The following is a 22,906-nucleotide window of genomic DNA, read 5'->3' on the forward strand; positions in this document are numbered from 1 at the left end:
GAAGTATGCATCAGTGATAGTGTAGAGGCAGTTAAGTTAGTCTCTGTGATACTGAGTAAATTAGTATGTGTTTGTCAGAAGCAGTGATACTACAGTTTGCAGATTAGTAGTCATAATAGTAGTGTCTGTAGGTTACAATCTGATAGTATGTATACATAGTAATTGTGGACATATAGCATGAGCATAAATGCTTTATGTGTAAACATTTTTTTAATACTTTCTAAAACTGAAGCTTATATGGCCTCAAAATACAATTGTGTCACTGTAATCTTAGGGTGGGTGACAGTATGCTGGGAAAGCCTACAACAGGTCTTGAGGACCATTAGTATTTAGTGGCAACTGTTTTCACTCATGCAACATGGTCAGCAAAAACACAAAGTCAATATGTACCTTATATTTGTTGTAATATTTGTAAATATGTAAACATATGTAAACTGGAAGTTATCAGATTTACTTTATACAGTCCACTCCACTGTTGTCCAGATCATGTGAGTGTGAGTATGAGTGTTGTCCCTTTACCTTAATTAATTTAATTCAGTAGAAGCAAAATATTGTGGTCTTCTCTTTGAACTTGTTGGAGACCATTGTGCACTGAAGCAAGGACCAGATTTTCCTTACTGTGCTTAGTACTAGTAGTAGTAGTCTATAGGTTTTGTAGCTACAGAAAGTATCTGGGTAAGCTGTGTTGTGATGCAGTGTGCTTCTGCTTTGCCAAATGCAAAAAACATTTTATTTGATTATTTGATTACAAAAGCTCCAGCAAATATATGCTGTATGAGGGAGACTTACTCTGCAAAGTAAAAGCAATGGGAGAAATAAGTGACTGTTTGAATTGAACAATAATAACCATAATACAAATAATAATAATAATAATAATAATAATAATAATAATAATAAATACTAATTCTGCAAGAGCAGTCCCCTGTATGTTCCCACACACAACTAGTAATTATAATAACATAGAATGTAAAGTATTTGAAGATACTCAGCCTGCATCAGTAGTTTTTGCACAACTATATGTATTCATAAATATCTATTATTTTGTGTGGTAGTATGCAGATTACTATTGATAGGTTATAGGTTAGTGTAAGTAGTAGTAGAAATTAAGAGAATGTGTACCGTGGTTTCTCAGGGACACCTCCAAGGTCCACACAATCTCTCCAGAAGAGTTACAAACGCATTACACCAAAAGATCAGTCCCCTAATGTAGGGCATTTGTGCACTCTACTACATTCAGAGAGGGATTACATCAGCGTAATGAACTCACCCACCATGAGCCCTGTGCATAAGAGATAGTATGTGAAAGCAAATTGCTAAGTAGCATAAAAGCAGGTATGTTAGTGTCCATGTTAGTAGGCAAGTATATACACCGATCAGCCATAACATTATGACAGGTGAAGTGAATAACACTGATAATCTCGTTATCATGGCACCTGTCAGTGGGTGGAATATATTAGGTAGCAAGTGAACATTTTGTCCTCAGAATTGATGTGTTAGAAGCAGGAAAAATGTGCAAGTGTAAGGATCTGAGCGACTTTGACAAGGGCCAAATTGTGATGGCTAGACGACTGGGTCAGAGCATCTCCAAAACTGCAGCTCTTGTGGGGTGTTCCCGGTCTGCAGTGGTCAGTACCTATCAAAAGTGGTCCAAGGAAGGAAAAGCAGTGAACCGGCAACAGGGTCATGGGCGGCCAAGGCTCATTAATGCACGTGGGGAGCGAAGGCTGGCCCGTGTGGTCCGATCCAACAGCCGAGCTAAAGTAGCTCAAATTGCTGAAAAAGTTAATGCTGGTTCTGATAGAAAGGTGTCAGAACACACAGTGCATTGCAGTTTGTTGCGTATGGGGCTGCGTAGCCGCAGACCAGTCAGGGTGCCCATGCTGACCCCTGTCCACTGCCGAAAGCACCTACAATGGGCACGTGAGCATCAGAACTGGACCACGGAGCAATGGAAGAAGGTGGCCTGGTCTGATGAATCACGAGTTCAAGGTGTTGACTTGGCCTCCAAATTCCCCAGATCTCAATCCAATCAAGCAAATGTGGGATGTGCTGGACAAACAAGTCCGATCCATGGAGGCCCCACCTCGCAACTTACAGGACTTAAAGGATCTTCTGGTAACGTCTTGTTGCCAGATACCACAGCACACCTTCAGAGGTCTAGTGGAGTCCATGCCTCGACGGGTCAGGGCTGTTTTGGTGGCAAAAGGGGGAACTACACAATATTAGGCAGGTGGTCATAATGTTATGGCTGATCGGTGTATATATATCTACATCAGAAGCAATGTTAAAGCTGTTTTTAGTGTTAAGCAGTAGATGACACTACAGGATATTACACAACATCACACAATTATACAACACCGTACTACAAAACCAAACTGATAAAGAGTATTCCTTCTACAGCAGAACTGATTGTACAGTGGACCCCAAGATAATTAAGCTATTTTTACATCATAACCCATTTAATTTGCAAATACTAGGCTTATAAGGAAAAGATGGTCACACTTAACAAAACAATGTCATATGTGATGAAAAAATGTTGTATGGGGTGCAAAATGAGTCATACAGGACTTAAAGGATTCCACCGAAAAGTCATATTTTCTCAGGTTATTCTATGAGTAGAAATGTATTCTGTGGAGTCAGGGCCGGCCCTGGACATTCTGCCGCCCTAGACAAGACAAAAAAATACCCCCCAACACACACATATTTCTCAGAGTGCCTTGTTTGCAACGCTATTTGGAAATAATTACATCATAGACATCCTTTTTAAATTCCCCTCTTTATCTTGATGTGGCTCAGCCTGCACTAACATATCACTTAAAGATCCATTCATATATTTTGGCCACTCACCGGGATCTTTTGTGTTTTTTGTCTGGGAGTTGGATTGAGCAGCAGCACCACTGCGGTCATCAGACAGGCACATGAGTCTGAGTCTTTCTTCTCCACACCAGCTGATGGACATTGCTACTCGCGGATACATTTCAGCAGCAAATTTCTTTGCTTTAGAGATCGTGCCTCTTTTCTCATTATTTTTTTATATTCACTTCCTGATAGTTTTTGTCTCTTAGACATGGTAGCAAATTGTTTCAAATCTCTATAGCTTACTTTTACCAAAAAATGTATCCACTAGTAGTAGCTAGCTAACTTTAGCAGGCTAGGTTTAGGCTAGTGTTTTAATCACTAATCATCTTCGTCACACAAAAACATAAAAAAACAAAACACTAATTTAATTGGCAGATTCATTTTTATTAATGTTTCACAATTGGATAATCCCATATAAACACACACATCACCATAGCTGCCAAGGACAGCGGGAGTGCACTATGGGAGAAGCGGGAGTGGGATGAGGGTGGCACTGCAGCAGCGCTGTGAGCTGGTGGCCGGGGTCCGCCGATCAGGGCGCCGGAGGGTGGCAGCCAATTGTCAAAATGCTGCCTCAAATTCAAGTGCCTGGAGGGCCAGCCCTGTGTGCAGTGCGTTTTTCCTGTCCCGCTCATTCTTGTCACCAGAAATCAGAGATCGAAAAATATGGCATGGCGTCACGGGGGTGTTAACTCAGGAGTTGCTTTGCTGGAAGTCAATAGGGTAAATCAGAAAAATCACAAAAATCATAAAAAAAAAAAACATTTTACACGCATTCAATTGCCCCATCACCGTATTTTTCCGAAAGATGTATCGGTTTGTAGTCATAAAAAGTTTTTTTTCACGACCCAGAACTGTTGCGATCTCTGATTTCTGGTACATAGAATGAGCTGGAGATGACAAACTCACTCCACAGAATATGTTTCTATTATAGAATAACCTGAGAAAGTATGGATTTTCGGTGGAGTTCCCCTTTAAAAAACAAATTCTAGGGTTAAGAAGTGTCTTAGGGGACCAATAGTGCTGTGGGGATCAATACTGTCACAGCCTTGTCTTTGGCCTAGTTAGTTTACCAGCTTGTTTTACCTCTACACCACTGGTCTGGTGTATCTGGTTTATCAGTATATTTGCTTGTTTCAGCTTCTGACTTGCATCAACATAACATTACGTCAATAGGAGCAGGATTTAAAACGCTTGCCTTATCCATTTGTTCACAGACAGTTGGGCTGTCACATTACTTGTCACAGACTCAAGTGGGGTTATACAGGTGCAGCAAATGGGTGTATCTAATGAAGTTGCTTTAATTAAACTTGGATAAGGAGAGCAGGGTGGGAGAGAAATATACTTTAACTAATAACAATACTATATTTATACAATTTCATCTGTTGTTAAAATGCTTCTCAACAGTATATATAATTCCCCATTCAATTAATAAAATGTAGACAAATATTTTGACTTTTAAAATATGACAATGGAACAAAAAATTCACACACCACCAAACATCTGAGCAGCAAATCAGCAGGTCAAAAAAGGGCAGACCACATTTTCATTTAATGTACAATTCCAAGGGATCCTTCAAATCATACTTCTGCACACAATTTAACTTAACTTTTATACTGGGGTAAAATAAAATAGTGTGAATAACATCAGGTCCAAAACCGCTATTTAGGTATGGATTAGCTACTGCACCTAGCAAAGCCTTTCTTTTGCATTGCAGACATGAAGCTGGGGTTCAGGACACTTTCATGACATTTGAAGTATACAAAGATGACATCACAATGCGATTAGTGGAAGGAGCCTGTCAACTCTTAGGTAAGATGGCATTATGCAAAAGAACCTCAGCAGCAACAAGCGGTCCAGAAATTATTTGATTTTGTTTACTCATACATCACACTGAGTTAAATATTAATGTTTAAGATACATTCTGGCTGTTGTGGGGGTTTGGTTGGTGCTGGAAAAGTAAATCTAAATGAAAATTGAACAACTAGAGTTGCACACCTTTTAACTGTTGAGATAATTTGACCATTTCCAAATATGGATGAACACAATCATCTGGAGAGTACAAATTATAAACTGTCTGGCCCAGATGACCAATTACAACTTATATATGAATGTATATTATATTAACATGAATTGTACACATTTATACCTGTATTTGTTTTTAAAGTATAACTATATGGAGAAATACATTTGTCATAAATCTTACAGCAGTGATGATTTTGGTTTCTTTCCTCCTGAAGATGTGGCCCCGGACATTGTTTTGAAGCAGTTTGGGGAGTATTTCTTTGAGTTTTGCAAGAGATCTGGCTATGACCACATGCTCAGGACTCTTGGTGGAAACCTGTTTGAGTTTATTGAAAACCTGGATGCACTACACAGCTATTTGTCCCTGTCTTATCAGGTCGGTGTCTATACAATATAATATCACAGCCATACCCCTACTATGGCTATTTATGTGCACAGGTATATAGATCTAAATAGGAAGGCCAGAACATGGTGGATTACACAGGCTGGTGTAAAATGTTTAGTCTTTAGTTTGTGTTTTCTAGAACAAGAACTCTTCGAAGTGTGAAAGGTAAGACAAAGGATTTCTAAATCCAAATGATCGGTTATCTTAAAAGCTTATTTAAATTCCCAGCTATAAAAAAAATTGTTCCTCTACTGAGTATCAGACTCGGGGCTGTTCCACTGTTGGAGTGAAACAAAGCGCAATCTTGTAAACTTGTAAAGCAGCCAATTGGTCTGATAGAATTCAGATTGTCCCATTGATTGGTTAATGAGCTTTTACTTGTTGATGGTAATGAAAAGTGACATCTTTTCTGTCACTCAAGGGCTCTCCTAGTCATCCCTTTTACTTCAACTGCTCTACATTTCAGGAGATGAACGCCCCCTCGTTCAGGGTGGAGAAGAACGAGGACGGCACTATGCATTTACACTACTATTCTGATCGTCGAGGGCTGTGTCATATCGTTCCTGGTATTGGAGCTTACTTCTTTTATCTGGTTTAAAGTAGGATCGATACACAGAGGTCACACTTTCATGTTTTATGAGATTCAGAGAAAGAAAGAAAAGTGCCATTGCTTTAGAAAGCTTGGAATTACATTCGTGCAATAATGCTCTCATTGTGCACATTTCTGAGAAGTTAGCTCTATAGAATTGTATTGTAGATGTAATCTATTCATCTTTCCTCCCACTTTTCCATCTTTTTTTAACAAAAGGTATAATTGGAGCTGTGGCAAAGGATTTTTTCAACAGTGAAATCACAATGGAAATAGTGAATCAAATGGAGGAAGAGGAGAGGACAGGCAAAAAGGAGCACATTGTTTTTCTTGTCACTCAAAAGCTGGCCTTTTCAAACAAGAGACGGAGCAAATTGGCACCAACACCTCAGTATCTCGCCAATGCACGTCGACAAAGTGAGAAGCAGTTAAATAAAGAGGTAATTAGTGCATTTAAGGACCAGTTTTGTTGTACACAACACTCATTTTTGCCCCAGTACTTTCAAATAGCCTACACGTGGTTTGAGGGAATCCAGCAATTGTTCTATACATGACCCACAGAGGCCTATATTAATGTTCATGTTTTGGCATCTTTCTATGCATTAGAGAGGGTCATATTGAATCAAAATATTTCAGTATATATTTTTACTGTTAATTTGTATTCATTTTATAAGTGCACAATGCAGAAATCGACAATAAGGTACTGGAAAATAATTTGAGAGGTTACTGGTTGACAAAAATAAAGGAAAATGGTAGTATCTTTTAAAAATATATATGTATTTTGAATTGATTTATTTTGATTCCTTACATAAAATGTAATAAGGTGCAGCCACCTGCTGTTAAACTCAAAACAGCAAAAAAAATGTCACAAAGAGCACCAGAGAAATATTAGTAATTATAGCTCTACTGCTTGGGCTTTTGTAACATCAAGCCTAGCTATTTAAAGACTGCTTTTTTTTCTATCTGCTTTTTTTCAGTCTAGTTACATAATGTATATGTTGTTATTAATGCAGAGAAGAATAGTGAAACATTTTATGATGTTATTTTTTATTTTATTTGATACTTAGACATGCCAGGTTGCGGAACAGAATTAAACTACAATTTAAAGTATCTGATTGTATCTTGACTGAGTGTGATAATTCTTATTGCATAATATATTATTGAATATGTAATACTTCTACAGTTCTGTAGTATGTAAAATGCACAGTGAAAATGTGAATAAGTGGAATAAAAATCTAAGGAACAACATAATAATAATAATAATAATAATAATAATAATAATAATAATAATAATAATAAATAATATGGCAAAAGAACTGCAGTCTGTGTGTTGTCACATGCTGATGGCGGAATCACAAATACCGGATTATACCAGGCAGGCACCGCCTCCTCAAAATTGAGTAATTTGAATAGGGTCCTTTTGCTGCTTTACTGGGATTCTGATAATAAGTTTTCATTATTAATAGTCAGTCCACTCACTCTAGTTAGCAAACAAAACAAAACAAAATGGATTTGAATCTTATAGTATATTGCAGCCCTGAGTGAGGAAAAACAATCAATTAAACTAATTTTCAACTGTTTAAAAAAATACATAGTATCATGAAAGTGCTGCCCACACCCTCCATACATGTGATTTTTCTTACATCTAGGATGTTGAAAAGTCAATGCACAAAATCAGAAGTAAAGGCTGTTCCATGTTAGCATGTCCCATGAAGAAGAACCACTGGGAAACAGTACGAGGGATTGTGAAACTGGGCAAGGGTAAATTCCTCTTACAAGCAACTTCTGATAATCCACAATGTGAGCACACCAAGACATCATAGCAATATGGCAGGATATATACAATTAAAAACCAGAGTTCTTTAAAACTATAATATTTCTTAGCACATGCCCTCATCCAGGACGCCTTACAATTGTATCACATTATTTTTACATACAATTACACATTTATACAGCTCGGGTTTTACTGGAGCAATCTATGTAAAATATCCTGCAACAGCAGTGTCTCCCACCTGGGATTAAACCCACAATCCTAACCACTACTCCACACTGCTGCCTGTGAATGATATAACCCATGACATTGCTGGGACAGTTTAGTTTACTTGCCGGTAGTTTTTCCTATCCCTAGTTAAGATACAATGCCAATTAATTGGTATTTTGTTTATTTATTTTTTTACAATAAAGTATAGCAGTCCATAGCTTTGTTCTCTCTCAGTTTAAGTATTTAGCTACATTAAGCCAGTATTGCTTTTTACAAATATAGTTGTGTATCATGCATAGATGCATCGTCACGACTGCACAACACTTCTGTGGCATGCCTGCACTAAAATAAACCACTGTTTTTTTCTAATTATAGGTAAACTTCTGAGAGGATTTGAACCAGTTTACCCCGAGATGCTCTGCATAGATTTAAAAACATTTTGTAATGCATTTCCTTTCCACATTGTATTTGATAAGGAGGTAAGGCATTTTCCAAGGCATTAACAGGGAATTATGCAAATTAAAATATTCTACTGCTGTACATTATATGTAACCTATCTCCACAGAGTTCCTTGCTTATTACTCCATGCAAATGTTTTTTGGAAATAGCACTAATTGGGTCATATTTGCATGAAGATTTCAGATGAGCTACAGGCTACGTGCATAAACAAGGCTTATTCTCATAATAAATTTAACTATGACTAATTTGCATCATGTCATAACAGAAAACTATAAACAAAGAAATATAAATAGCCATATCTTAATGAACTTCTAACAAGCTCCATTGATCTGGGACTTGTTCAATGCAGCAGATTTAGTTTTGAACACATTAATCAAACTGCTTTTATGACTGGCATAGTATATCAGCAGTCAATAGTGAAATAATTTTGTATGTCAATGAGTTTAAACCCTCAGTCAAAGAGTTTAAAAACTTTTGTAACTTTTGTATTGTTAATTCCAGTCTCAGTACAGGGTGTTGGCTTCTCTCCGGGAAGCTTTAATAAAAATACAAAATAAAAAAATAAATAGAACCAATGTCTATCTTGTGGGTTTAAGCTCCGGGTGAAGCAGGCAGGAGTGAACATTCAGAAGATTGTCCCTGGACTACAGACTATGGGAATTCGTCTTGACCAGTATTTTACCATCATCCATCCAGAAGTGACTTTCACCATCTCCAGTGTGAGGAAGTTCATCAACAGCCAGTTTGTCTTGAAAACAAAAAGAGACATGATGCCCGAATCCTGGAAGAGTCGTCCAATGCTAGAATTAAGAGGTAAAAATAAAAGATACATAAAATGGATGTGTAATTAAATAATCCTCCACCATAATAGGATTTAAAGCAAACTGTATAAAAATGATAAATATTCTTGCTTTTGAAGTCTTACTGCTTCAATTTGTTAATACTAATAATTGCTTACCAGGTCAGATGGTGTGGATGGACTGTCTTCAGAGCATGCTGTACCTGGCCTCCCCTCTCCTGCGCAGTCTGCATGAGCTGGAGGAAAGGCAGATGCACATCTCTGACATCGCCCCCCACGACGTTACCAGGGACCTGATTCTTCTCAACCAGCAGCGGCTGGCGGAGATGGAGCTGTCCAACCAGCTGGAGCGCAAGAAGGAGGAGCTGCGCATCCTGTCTAAGCACCTGGAGGAGGAGAAGAAGAAGACCGAGGCCCTCCTGTATGCCATGCTGCCCAAACACGTGGCCAATCAGCTGAAGGAAGGCAAAAAAGTCGAGGCAGGTGAATGACCCTTGCCTGAGGGAGGGCAGAACACGAACATCCTCAGTCAGTCAGACTGTGAAACACTGGGTTCACAAATATGTAAAAAAAAAAAGAATAAGTATAAGCTTAAGGCCATGAATTAGTCCTTCAAATGTGCAACAGAATCCTACATATTTTATGAGATTGGGCAAATGCTAGCTCCAGCTGTTCAACAATACAGCAGTGACCCAGCAGTGATGCTCCACTTGCTCTTTGAATCATGGAAGCGAAACTCCAGCAGAGCCAGGGATAAAGATTTTCCCATCTGTGTTTCTCTCTTTCTCCACAGGCGAGTTTAAGGAGTGTACAGTTCTCTTCAGCGATGTCGTGACTTTCACCAACATCTGTTCCGAGTGTGAACCTATTCAGATTGTGTTCATGTTGAACTCCATGTACCTCAAGTTTGACCGGTTAACCACCGTTCATGATGTTTTTAAGGTCAATGACTACTGCATTATTATTATTTTTATTATTATTATTATTATTATTATTATTATTATTATTATTATTATTATTATTATTTGCTTTTACTACAAAGCAAACCTAAAACCACTACTATTTACCTGTGTTGCATTTTTTAGGTGGAGACAATTGGTGATGCCTACATGGTAGTGGGAGGGGTGCCAATCCCAGTGTTGAGCCACGCAGAACGGGTGGCGAACTTTGCCTTGGGAATGATCATTGCAGCAAGAGAAGTGATGAATCCAGTCACAGGGGAACCGATACAAGTAAGATCTTTGAACAGCCAACCACTTCCCCTTTCAAATTCCCCACCCAAACATCTCAATGACCATTCAGGATAAGCCTGTTTTTTCATATCATAAGAATTATCCTTTTTTTAACTCTCTCCATTGAGATGACAACTGCAATAGCAAAAGGTTTTATGGACAAAAAGCAAACATGACAGTTTATGGTAATGTGTGGTCAATTTGGGAATGCTTACCAGAGCGGTGGCTGGCTGGTTGATGATATTGTCTGTGTCTGTGTGCGGGTTTGCTCTCCCTCCTCAGATCCGGGTCGGCCTGCACACTGGGCCCGTGCTGGCTGGCGTGGTGGGGGAAAAGATGCCGCGCTACTGCCTGTTTGGAGACACGGTGAACACGGCCTCTCGGATGGAGAGCCACGGAATTCCTAACAAAATCCATCTGAGTCCCAGCACCCATCAGTAAGACTTTCTTTTTTTTTCTCACAGTGAGACGGAACCTCAATACATCTTTTAGAGTTGCAGAGAAACCTTTTCTCGAGCTTAAGCTCACCTGGTTTGTTACTGTTAAAACCATTGTGCATGGAGCGATTTGAGTGCAGTCACAGTTGCAGAGGCAAATTGCTGACATTTCCCTTCTGACATTGAATGATAGGGGAGGTCAAGTAAAGAAAGCACTATATAGCCGGTTGTTTCAGGAACGAACAAACCACTATCCACTGTGTTGTGTTTCCCAGCGGAAACACAAACGGACTTTGAACGGATTAAAAGTGAGTTTCCTTGCAGGGCCTCTTGAATCTTGATCCTTTAAAGATGTGTTCTAATTAAGAAGAAAAAGAAACTGTTGTAAAAGGTTTTTGCACTTGTATTATTGTACAATATGACATTTAGGGATATGCAGGATAATAAATTGGCAGAGAATGGTTTAATGAACAATGCCCTTCATATCTGAAGGAAATTAACAGCCAATCACTGTATCTGTTTGATCAGAATTTGGGTTTGTCTTACAGGGCTTTGATAGGCAAAGGCTTTAAAATAATTCAACGGGGGGAGATTGAAGTGAAAGGCAAAGGGAAGATGCACACCTACTTCCTGGCGGGGAACCTGACTGCCACGGATAATGAGATCATGGGACGACCAGTGAGGGAATTGGACTCTGGGAGGGAGTCAGCCCAGTCTATACAAGAGCACACTATGGAGGTTTTAAGAAGGCCTGGCCCTCGGGGTTAGTTTCATAAGCCATAAACCTAGAGAGTTAGAAAATATTTGCATTATTAACTTAAGATAAGCCTTTGGCAACCAGAAGTCAGACTGTGTTCAAGAGAGTATGGGTTTCCATTTCCTGAAAGTGAAGCCTACATTAATGTTTAGCTGAAATATAAGCTTTCATCAAATTGAAACGTCTTGAAAAGTTATGGTCCCCAAGAAGTCTTTAGGTTTAATATTGCAACACTTTTTTTAATGCTTTTCCTTAATTTCCTTAATGATTCGTTTTGTTGCAGAATTTCCAGCAGTATGCAGGCAAGCATACACGTTTTAAAAGATCATGCATGGTGATCAGACATTTCTTAATTTTTCTTATAGACCTTCAAAGACCTCAGAGTAAAGACCGTCGCCCAACAGTGGCCATGAAGTACTCAGACAGCCCATCAGAAATTCAAGTTACCCCTCCCACTAACAATCCTCCACGGATTAAGAACTTGACGGGTATTCTGACATTGGTTTTACTCCTGTGCGGCAATTCATTTTTAAGTGAAACCTTTCAGTTTCTAAATCAGCTTGCTTGCTAAGAAAATGCCTTGTATATAGTAGAACACCCTGACAGAAGTTGTAGAAACAAGTAGTCCAATTGTATGCCAGTATCTTTAATACTTCACAGTAGTTTTGCCCTCTTCTGAACAGACACTATTCAGTTTACCTAAAGGTACTGAGGCCAGGTCCTATAAGCATAGATTCACCCTTGGTTAGTTCTTGTTTAAGCCTGGTTTGAATCTGGAACTTAGCGACTCACCAAAGAGATGCTTCTGTTTGCAGGTAAAGCACGCGATTCGGAAAGCTATGGAAGTCTCCATAGCGACCAGCAATCGGGAGATGAACCTTATCAGCTTTCAGCGGAGACAGCGAGGCCGGGAGCCCCAGAGCCGGCTGGCAGCGGAACTCGAAACAAGCTTGTCAGATCAAATTTCTGTGTGCTGCTGTAGGCGGTGGAGGAAGTGAACTCACAAGTCGAGCGATAGCTTATCTCTTGAGGCACAAGTGCGAGAAACAGGCTTTCTGATTTCCATTGAAAAGAAAAAGAAAAGGACCGTCTAACTGACAGAGCGTCTCTTAGCAGCCGTGTTGGATCAGGAACAGTACTGCTCTGTACAAGACTGTTTTCTACAGGTCAAAGAAGTAATTGTTGAAATAATTATTAAGTATTGTACAGTACTGATGTCCAGAAATTAAGTCAGTAAATTATGTTAGCAGTGTTAGCAAGAAATGTATGTATTTTGTCAGCATTACTTTTCAGCAGAAGTAAGTGAAATCTATTTGAATGGCTGACATGAGACACTAATTAAGAGACTGAGTTTGAAAATCTATCTGCACTGTATGTGGGCAGCCAGTACATGTGAATTACTTGTAAAACATGTGGGCTCTAGATCTGAATTTAAATTTAAAGCACAGTATACAGAAAAAAACTAACAAAAATATATCTTTGTTTTTCAGATTTATTGGTATTTATTAGGACAAAAAAAGGAATATAGATTATGTATTACAAAACTAAATATATTTTTATGACACGGTGTACCAGATTCATTATGTTAAAAAGCTACAATCTGTATATACAATTGTACAAAGTTTAACAACTCAAATGTATTACCTCAGAAACTGCCATAATTATTAACATAAACTAATAACTGCACAACATTTGTGTTGTGCAAAAGCAGACTTTCTGCCACTTAAACTGGAAGGAAATAATGATCTTGTTTATGTAGGTTGAAGATAGTATGTGTCAGTAAATGTTGTACATTGTTATTTGTTACAAAAATAAAAAAATCGGATATACACTTTTTGAAAGCCACACTGTCTTTCATTTATGTATTAATACACAAAAAATATATAACTCCTCTACATATTAAGTCTTGTTAATAAAAATAATCAGTATAAATATATTTTGCCAATCCATGTGTCCATGTAGCCTATACTTGTAAGGGTATCTTCTTTACATCTCTCCTGCACTATAAAGTGTTGAGAGCATCTCAAGTCATCGTTTCAGGACCAGGTATATTGAAAAAAGAAAAGAAACAATAAAAACAAACAAAACACAGTAATCTTCACATAACTGCTTACAGACATAGAAATTACATTCTAAAACTGACAAAGTTCTCAGAAAAGTAATCCACTTTTCAGCCTACCATTTGAAAGGTTTCCAGTTAGGGATTAATGTACTTTGGAATATCTGACATGTTTTAAGGCCAGTAAACAAGGACACCTGATCCATTGACAATGATTAGAGCTCCAGGAGGCCATAAACCTAGATGGAGAGAGTAAGCTAGATACTGGTGCCAGGGAATGATTGTCTGTTTTAGGGTTGTAATAAAATCTGTAACTGGATCTTTGGGATTGAGGTCAGCAAAGATAAAATCTTGTGATCAGTTGACCTAAAAAGAGGTAGCATTGACTTGACTCGCTTACAGTGTCACCCACATTCTCCTTCTATAAATCCTTCCCAACAGTGATACCTAAATCATTCTGATTGGGGATGTACTTCTGGGAGGACTGGTTATTATCAGTGCAGTGTGAATGCTCCACCGGCAGTAAGAATGAGACCGATTTCACTTTAGCCCTGTTAAGAGAAGAGGGAAGAATTAGGATTGTGCACTTTTGAACGATTTCAAGTAATACAGTGTGTAGCATCATTACCTGTGATGAAAGGTGCTATAATTATAAACGAAGGGTGACATGAAACTGCATTCTTAATTTAGATTTTTTTTATTTTTTATATTACATATCCTCTGAGACAATATTACAATAAATATACAGTACAATTTCAAGCTCTAAGAGTTTCCCACAAAAGTGTTTATCTTTATAAGATTTGATTGATAATGTCAAAGTACAATCATTTTGTTTTGACTATTTTATTAATTAATATTCAGGAAAAAGCACAAGGCTCCAATTACATTTTACTTTTCAAACTGAAGTAGCATTAAATTGTATTTTATGTAGCTGTCAAAGGTTCTGGTTGGATAATGGTAGAAGCTACAGACTTTAGATTAGCCACAGTTTTGCACAATTGTCTTCTCAGCTGACAGTTTAACAATCCTTCCAGTTCTCTGAGGTGACCTTCCACTCAAGAGTGGCAAGGGTAGCTCAGCCTCATTCTGACTACTTCAGCTTGACACCTCTTACAGCTATAAATGTGTTCCCACTCCAAATGACACCACACAAAGCAGCTTCACACTCTTTAAATCATTCACCCCAGATTGTCTAACAATCTGGAAGGTTTGTGGATCTGTCATAACACAATAGGACTTAGAGGAATACATGTAGTCAGCATTTTCAGTAAATTTTGAATAGTGTAAATTGTTCATTATATATAAACTATAGGTGCTCTCTAGTTTACAATCAAAATGTTTTACATTTTCTAATGAAAGACATTCACATGCTATATTTGACGTCAGAATCTCTTGCAATGTCTGCATACCTGTTTTTGTGAACATAGTCTTTCAGAGACCGCCTGTTATTGATTTGTTCCTTCAGTAAGTTGCTTGGAGGCCTCGCACTCCCTTGATCCCTTTGATCCAGCAGCATGCTTCCCAACACAGGTGTCTCGTCTCCGTTGTTGCCCTCTCTCAGCCTGTCCTTGCTGGTCTCAATGGGTTCCACCTCCTCCAAGACATTGGTCAGATTGTCCTTCTTCTTGGCGTTGGATCGAGCGGTTGAGGAGACGGAATATCTTCTGACAGTCATTATAACATTTTCTGTCGCAAAGTGAGTAAACCCATCTTACAGTCACATTGAGAGCAGATCATGCATTGGAGTGTTGAATTGATCCAAACCAAGAGGGGTTTATCTAACTCTCTTTTCTGCCACACTGAACTACAGCCTCAGAGTCATACTTACATACAGAAATACAAAAAAGCATGCATACATACATATATGAAAAACACGAAATGTATCGTACCTTTAAATGGTCCTTCTAATGCCGGGGCCGATACGTTTCGTCTTAAATTTGTCGGAGACGCATGATCCTCGGCCTTGGCCTCCTGGCTGCCCGAGTGCCCAGCCGGGTCCACGCCGCCGCGCAGCGCCCGGTTCTCGGACTCCAGCTTCTTGATTTCGAGCTGCATTTCCATGATCACCTGGACAAGCCGCCGGCTGCTGTCCATGGTGCTGAACGTCACCCGCCTCTGTTCTGGGAGAAAGTTGGCTCTCTGAACCAGATGCTCGTAGAAATAAAAATCGTGCTGCTTTGGTTTTAACATGGTGCTCTCTCAATCACAGCCAGTATCTTGTCCGGGGAAGATTATGTCGCCTTTCACCACTTATACAGCCAAAAGGTTCAGGTGACCGGTCATCAAGACATGGTCACTAATTTATTCATCCGTCGAGGTGTCGTTTTTCAGGAAAACCTTTGTTTCAATGAAGATAGACTGGAGATGGTGGATTCCAAGTCTGTAATTTGTGAGAATAGATTAGGAGATGGGTACTTACTGTGTAGTTTAGGGTGACTTTAAAGTGAGTTTAAAAAGTAGTTTAGGCTTTCCAGGAACAAAACAACTAGTAGTTCAAGTAGCCTAAAGCGCAGGTCAGTGTCTCCGGTGACTGATGCAGTTTTCTGGTCCTCCCACACGGTCTGAAATATTTATTCGCTTGTCAACATGAGCATATTATTTCAAAGAAAAAAAAAAGACGTTTAAAAATGAAGCTAAAGGAAATCTTTTATGCTCTCCTGTATATATGATCTTTTAAAAAACGGTCACAAGTTAAAACTTCTCGTACGTGAGACTTTTGAAGGGCATCAAAACCGATAAATACAAAAGCAGGTGAGGCCGAGGTATTCGTGTTACCGGAGAGCTAAACTGAACGAAACGCAACACCCTTCTCGCCCCGTGTTGTCCTTAACATTTATATACACAGAAATGTAAGCGGACATGTTGCAGACATTTCCAAGTTTGATCCCAATAACACCACTACACATATCAGGATATCAATGCTTTAGTTCGGCGTCAGTTGCAAATTAAATAACACTAACCTACACGCATGTATACATGCATATATACATACTTGTTATATTTCTTTGCAGACACCATTATCCAGGGCAACGTACAATTGCTACAATCACATAATTTACCACCTATTTATACAGCTGTGTTTTGTTAGTTTTTACAGTGGAGCAATGTAGGTGAAGTACTTTCCTCAAGAGCGTGAGAAGAATCTCGTCATTTTGGACATATGATGACGTCATTTCTCAGTTTGGTTTCCCTCTGTGTTGCGTTTTGATCGGTTAGTTTTGATCAGTCATCACTTCCTCTAGTACAAATGTATTAGTAGTGCTGCTTTTTGGATGTTTCTTCGAGGCTAGGTTAATGTATGTATTGTTTGTAATGTATTAGAAGTCGACCATACATAATAAAGGAGTTGGGAATAATCTGCTTAATTTTAGCCTTGTGGGGGTATTTCCACTTCATGATTAAAGGACTAGGCTACTATTATTAATTCACAGAGATTTTGATTTGAGTCAGTGATGAAAAGTTGACTGTCCTCTAAGGTGCACTCCAATTTTCTTCATTTTGTATGAAAGTCGAACAATTCCTTATTGATCACTTGCCTGATGGGTATAGTTAGGCGTTAGATGACCTTGAGAATAAAAGTGTTTAGGGATGCTATGGTTAGTTTGTTGCAAATTGAAGGAAAATTGGGTGTCCTGTACAACAAGCAACCACACCACTACACTTACTATTATGTATAGATAAAAAAAAATAGCAGTAGTAGTAGTAGTAGTGCTATTATTTATAAAACCTTGCTCCTGCAGATTAAGGATTTTGTAGCAGCTCTAAGGACCTTCCAAGAGGTAAATTGTATGCATTTTATAGCTGTCTCTCATCATTTGGCACTCTAATCTCTATATCCTCATCAGAATGTTAAAAATGCGAAGTCTCCAATGGAAAGGAAAATAACAAGCTCTCAGGGTTATTATTAATGTAGTTTTGCCAAGGGAATATTGCAGCTCTGCACTGTGGCAGTCATTTACATGCAGAATGGAATTTCCAATTAATTAACTAACCCAAGCAGGCAATCCCTTATAATCCACTCTGAATAAAACTGTGGGAGAACTGTGAATGGCGAATAAAATAGAAATTAATGAATGCATATACTATAATTTAAAAAGGATTATGTTGCAAATAGAATTATTTGGATTACTTTCTTGTAATTGCAATGAGTCGAACTAAGAAGATGAATGGATGCAAGCCCCTCTGTTAGAGTATTATAAATATATCACAACAACTGTGAATGAGTGCGCTGTGAAGCCCAGATATAGAAATCCATAATTAAGTTATTTCTGAAGCATGAGATTGACTTGTAAAAATGTATGTGGGGGGTTGGAAAATGTATTTTTAAATACCATAAAATATGATTAATGCTTAAATTCTGCAATTGTCTTGCTTTCATTGCTGTTGCATTCACCAACAGTATTCATGTCATTTTCATGTGCTATGTTGTTGATTAACTATATTTTGAGAAGCAATACTTTTGACCATTGACTACCTTTTTGCCGACCATGAAATCAGGTTAAATACTGGACTGAGATCAGGGTCCTGCACTACCACCATCACTTTGTTATGGTGTCTTATGATTATGAACTACCTTGAATACAAGTCAGTGATCTACCATGACCCAGATCCAGCTGACAGACTGTAATTAGAGATCCTTGTGGCCTTTGTGAGATGTTGATCTCAGGCACTACTGGTTTTTGCTGAAGCATTTTCTATTCAATCTAATTAAAGTGACTGGAAATCAATTTTCTGAAATGTATAGGCCTCGAAATGCCAACATAATACACTATCAATACATTGATTTCCAGACATCAAACCCGTTCATGCTGATGAATGGCTTATGGATAAATCACTTTAAGTGTAACACCTTAAATAAAAGTGACAGCTAAAGGAAGAATTATACACAGGTTTTGAAGCTTAGACTTGCTAAGGGAGGTTAAACCAATGCACACACAGCCCACACAATCTTGAAATTCTATTACTGACAGAAATAATGTAAATAGTATTAAATTATGTTTGGAATTTGGACAAATTATTTTACAATTCATAGTCAAGTTTTAGAGAGAGAAACAAAAAAAATAATGTTTGAAGCGGACCTTAACACTTGACATCAAAGATACTTATGCATATCATTAGGATGATAGTCGGGGTGAAGAATGAGCTGAAGGGAAAAGTGTACATATCTTGATGTACAGATCTTGATGTGTGAGATTTCAAGGCAGAAGGCATTTATTAGTGTATCTTTTCTTTTCATGTGTATGCCTTCAAAGACATATCTGTAATTCAGGAAGGTATGTTAGGGCATTGTCATTGTTCAAAGAAGCAACTCGTGTTCATTTTGATTGCTTATAAATCTTTTCATTTGTTTTCAGCAGCCAACTGTCACTCTGGATTATTCTGCCAACAAATATATGTCTTAAAGGTCAGCATTCAGCTGTCCAAGACTTATATTAAACTCCCAGGGTAATGATGACTTTAGATACACACTGAATACTGATACATGAGAAGGGATTTAATACTTGAAAATCTTCCACAGCTACTGTTAGTTTATGGGACTCCCAGAGTCCCAGTAAGGCTATGAATTACTGCATCGCCTTACCACTAAGGAAGGTAATTTGGACACTTTGGAACATCAAAAAGACTACATTTAATTTATCATTGAATTAATTAACTATCATCCAATTGAAATATATAGTCAGAGTCAGTTGAAAGGATGTTTGAATTTGATCAATTGTATTGTATTTTTGCAACAGATGTACAACACGTTAAGCTTAATTGTTTATCTTGACATTGCAAAATGGGTTAAGGTTTTATTTGGACTTAAATAAAAGTTTAATCAATATATATTGAATTTTCAGTTCATGTTTTTTATATAAATCTGCAGTCAATAAGTAGGAAATAAGGCTTCTTAATGAGTTTTGCCAATATGTCAATAACGAAGTGGTAGGTCACCAATTTCATTATAGTATACAACTGCATTTCATTAATCAGGCACCATATTTCTGATTATTAACATAAATTAATGTATTTTATTGGTCAATCTGTGGATTTACTGAAATAAATATGTATGTAATATATATTTAAACTACTATCCAAAATAGCTGGTTAGCCTTTTCACGGTTATATTTATCAGCTTTATGTACAACAGCAACAGGGTACTGGAAATGAATGACAAGTCTGAAGTTTTCTGCTGTGGTTCTGCATGTACAAACAGCAACCTGAGAAAGTTATCTTACAATTATATTCCATAATTAATGACACATATGCAAACACACTCAACTACGAATTCTATCCTACCGGCCTGAACATGAAAGTTTAAACAACGCAAACAAAATCCAAGACCTAGGGCCGGATTAAGTCAAAACTTTGACCCACCCGCGAATAGAAAACTACAGAACTGTACTTAGTTGTGGCTCAATTTGTAGTAAGATGACACTTTCTTCTAATCATAAATGTAACTGCTATGATGTACAGGTTTGTAGTTTGCTATTAGCAGGTGGGCCAAAGTTTTGATTTAATCCGGCCCCTAGTCTTTTCAAACATATGGAAATCTGTGGAGAAATATTTGCAAGCATGTAACATCCTACAGAATACCATGTATCTAAAAATAATGGTCTCGTGACAGACCAACAACTGTAGAAATTAACTTGGCAATTTTAGTTTAGTTTATCTGTTCACGAATCGCACAGTTTAAAACTCTAAACTATATTTGATTCTTGCTTTTGATGAATGTGATTTCACACTGAACAATGCAGTCTGAGTTCCCAACATAAATAAACAATGCCAACGGCTTTGGCTTCAGGTCTTGCTCATTCAGTTAAATAGGCTTGTATCTTTTAAGACAGACTTGACATACCTTTATTTGTCTAAACTAGCTTAACTGGCCACACATTTGGAGTACATGGTTTCTCATTGCTTTGTTAAGAAGATGGGTAGATTCTATTGTCTTCAAGAGATTTGCACCATTCCTCTTCAGGTGGGATGGCCATGGCTGCAGTGGCTGACCTACTTACGAATGAAGAGATATCAGACCAAACTTCAGGCTCTTCAGGACAGGAGGATGATGAAGGGAAAAATAGTGCCTGAGAAGAACCCAGCTCCTCTGGGAATGGTGAATATCACAGAGGCAGTGTCTTTGTTTTCTATTTTTAATGACCCGCGGGCTGCAGCAGCCTGCTGTACCACACCGCTGGCAAGCCCAGAAGCCAGCATCCTGTCACTCACACTGACGAGATGCGGTTATAATCCCCAGGACCCCCAGGCCAAGGAGACTGACAATGTGCTCCAGAGGGAGATGGGTCAGATGAACTATCTGACAGAGCTGGAGAAACATGCAGGTCTGGTTTGGACAAAGCATTGTCCAGCAGTTGAAAAGTTAATATGCCATCATTGAAAAGCACTGAGGGTGAAAATCACAGGATCAGTGCAAAATATCTTGTACCGTGTTTTTATTTTTGAGGCTGGAAGGATACAATACTACGCTGAAATAGCAGGCCCCCGTGATAACTGGGTGGCAGGTATTAGACTTCACATTTCATCTCATAGAGGTGATAATTGGAGGAATAAAAAGACAAGCATTTCACAGCTACCTAGAGAGTGCAATCAGATGTGCTATAGTGATCCGTGTTAAGAACTTAAAAGTCAGTCATTTAATAAAGGCTTAGTTGAAAACAGTTTTCCACGATCCAATCTATGGTTTCAGCGTGCCATTATCTCCTGCAATCTACACTCCAAAATCACTCGATTCCTTAGCACTGTAAGACCCGTAAATAAGAGACTGATAGCTTCTTTTAAAAGAGATTTGGCTGCCGTCAGCAACAATGCTCAGTGGCTGGCTTTATAAATCTAAATTTGGTTTTGAATCATTTTCAGATGCAATCAGATGTACCCACTTCAGAATACAAGGATCTGTTAATATGTAAACATGTATACCAACAACATTATTGAAACTGTCCATTGTTCTCCATCAGATTTACTACAATGGAGGCACCTGATATTTTATAAAGGAGCAGTCCCTTGACACATAAAAAATCATACATTTTATTGTAGGAAAACTAGGTACTAAAATTGGATCCTACTTAATCGGGGAGAAATCCCCATTGTGATTGTTTGGGCTGAAGCCATTCACGACTCCCCACAATGAGCAACTCTTTCTGCCTAGCACAGCCACTTGTTTTCATTTTCATTTGCATGTCTGCTGTCTGCAATCAGCCCGAAGGGCCAGCCTGCTAAATAACTCTTAACAGCACGGCACCATAGCTCTGTTCACTTGACTATTCCCCATTCACACTGAAATGCCGGCTTTGACACTACAAGCTTTTCTAAGGTACCCGTACAACTTAACTTTAAATTGAGTTCTTTCTAGTAAATTAAATCCAGTTCAGTGCCATAGTTGCCCACCTCCAGGCAAAATAAAGTAGAAAGATTTAGATAAATGGGTTTGACTTAAAATACACAGCCATATATTCAGTTAATGCTTTGCTCTTTTTGATTGCAGGATGGGGGGGGGTCATGATCCTGCCATTCCTCAGTTGTTTTCAAGGATGCGGATTCCAAATATATCAAATGTGACCTCTACAACTGCTTATAAGCCCTGCCACTGATATCTATAGGTGGCAGGAAACACTTTTACTTCTGTAAAAAGCACAAAACACTTTTGCCTCTGTAAAAGTGATAGAAAATATGAGATTCACACATACATTCTCAGCTGATCACTGTTTACTGCTTCTCAGTTGTAGGAATAATTGAAATATTGTGTTGATGAGTCCTTAGCAGGATGTAACAAAAATGCAGGCTTCCTTGCGGTTTTAGAACAAGTATTTAATGATTGTTGCTGGAAATTTAATTATATTTTGAAACCTATCTTAGAGGAAATCCAACCAACTCATTATATATGTGCATTGACCTACATAAGTGAATGATAATGTGTCTGGCAATTACTTGAGCTGTGGGAAAGGATAGCCATTGTAAAGCAAAAATATTAATGAGTAACATCTCTTTAATCTTCTTTAAGGACTTTTGGACTCATACAAAATTACTCACCTGCATAGAATCTGTCCCAGATTGTGTTGAAAGGGTGACACAGTGGAGAGAAAGAAGGGGCAGATAAGGTGGGTGACATTTCAGTAATTGAATATGCAAAATGTTATATCAGACCTGTTTTCTGTTGTTTTTCCCCAAAATCTGTCAAAACAATAAAATAATGGGAACCAATTAATTCTCATTTTAAGTGTATTTTATAAAAGTGCATTTCTTCTCACATAAGCTTTTATAGAAGTTTTAATAAACTCTCTGCAATTGTGTTGTAAACCCTGCCCCCCACCCCCAAATAAAAAAAAAAAA

At 38.2% G+C, this 22,906-nt stretch overlaps 1 protein-coding gene across 1 annotated transcript in view; it reads left to right on the forward strand.

The window, feature by feature from the left end:
* The window catches only part of LOC136753859 (guanylate cyclase soluble subunit beta-2-like), a 17,680-nt gene extending 5,175 nt beyond the window's left edge, over positions 1-12,505 (forward strand). The window contains exons 5-18 of the mRNA XM_066710243.1: positions 4,577-4,671; positions 5,100-5,260; positions 5,736-5,835; positions 6,078-6,298; positions 7,508-7,619; positions 8,215-8,318; positions 8,895-9,111; positions 9,260-9,580; positions 9,891-10,039; positions 10,183-10,329; positions 10,612-10,766; positions 11,315-11,529; positions 11,889-12,011; positions 12,339-12,505. Coding sequence (XP_066566340.1) covers positions 4,577-4,671; positions 5,100-5,260; positions 5,736-5,835; positions 6,078-6,298; positions 7,508-7,619; positions 8,215-8,318; positions 8,895-9,111; positions 9,260-9,580; positions 9,891-10,039; positions 10,183-10,329; positions 10,612-10,766; positions 11,315-11,529; positions 11,889-12,011; positions 12,339-12,505 — 2,287 coding nt within the window. The remainder of the gene's footprint in view (positions 1-4,576; positions 4,672-5,099; positions 5,261-5,735; positions 5,836-6,077; positions 6,299-7,507; positions 7,620-8,214; positions 8,319-8,894; positions 9,112-9,259; positions 9,581-9,890; positions 10,040-10,182; positions 10,330-10,611; positions 10,767-11,314; positions 11,530-11,888; positions 12,012-12,338) is intronic.
* Positions 12,506-22,906: the final 10,401 nt, after the last annotated feature.

Source organism: Amia ocellicauda, chromosome 7, assembly GCF_036373705.1.
Source record: "Amia ocellicauda isolate fAmiCal2 chromosome 7, fAmiCal2.hap1, whole genome shotgun sequence".
Lineage (NCBI taxonomy): Eukaryota > Metazoa > Chordata > Actinopteri > Amiiformes > Amiidae > Amia > Amia ocellicauda.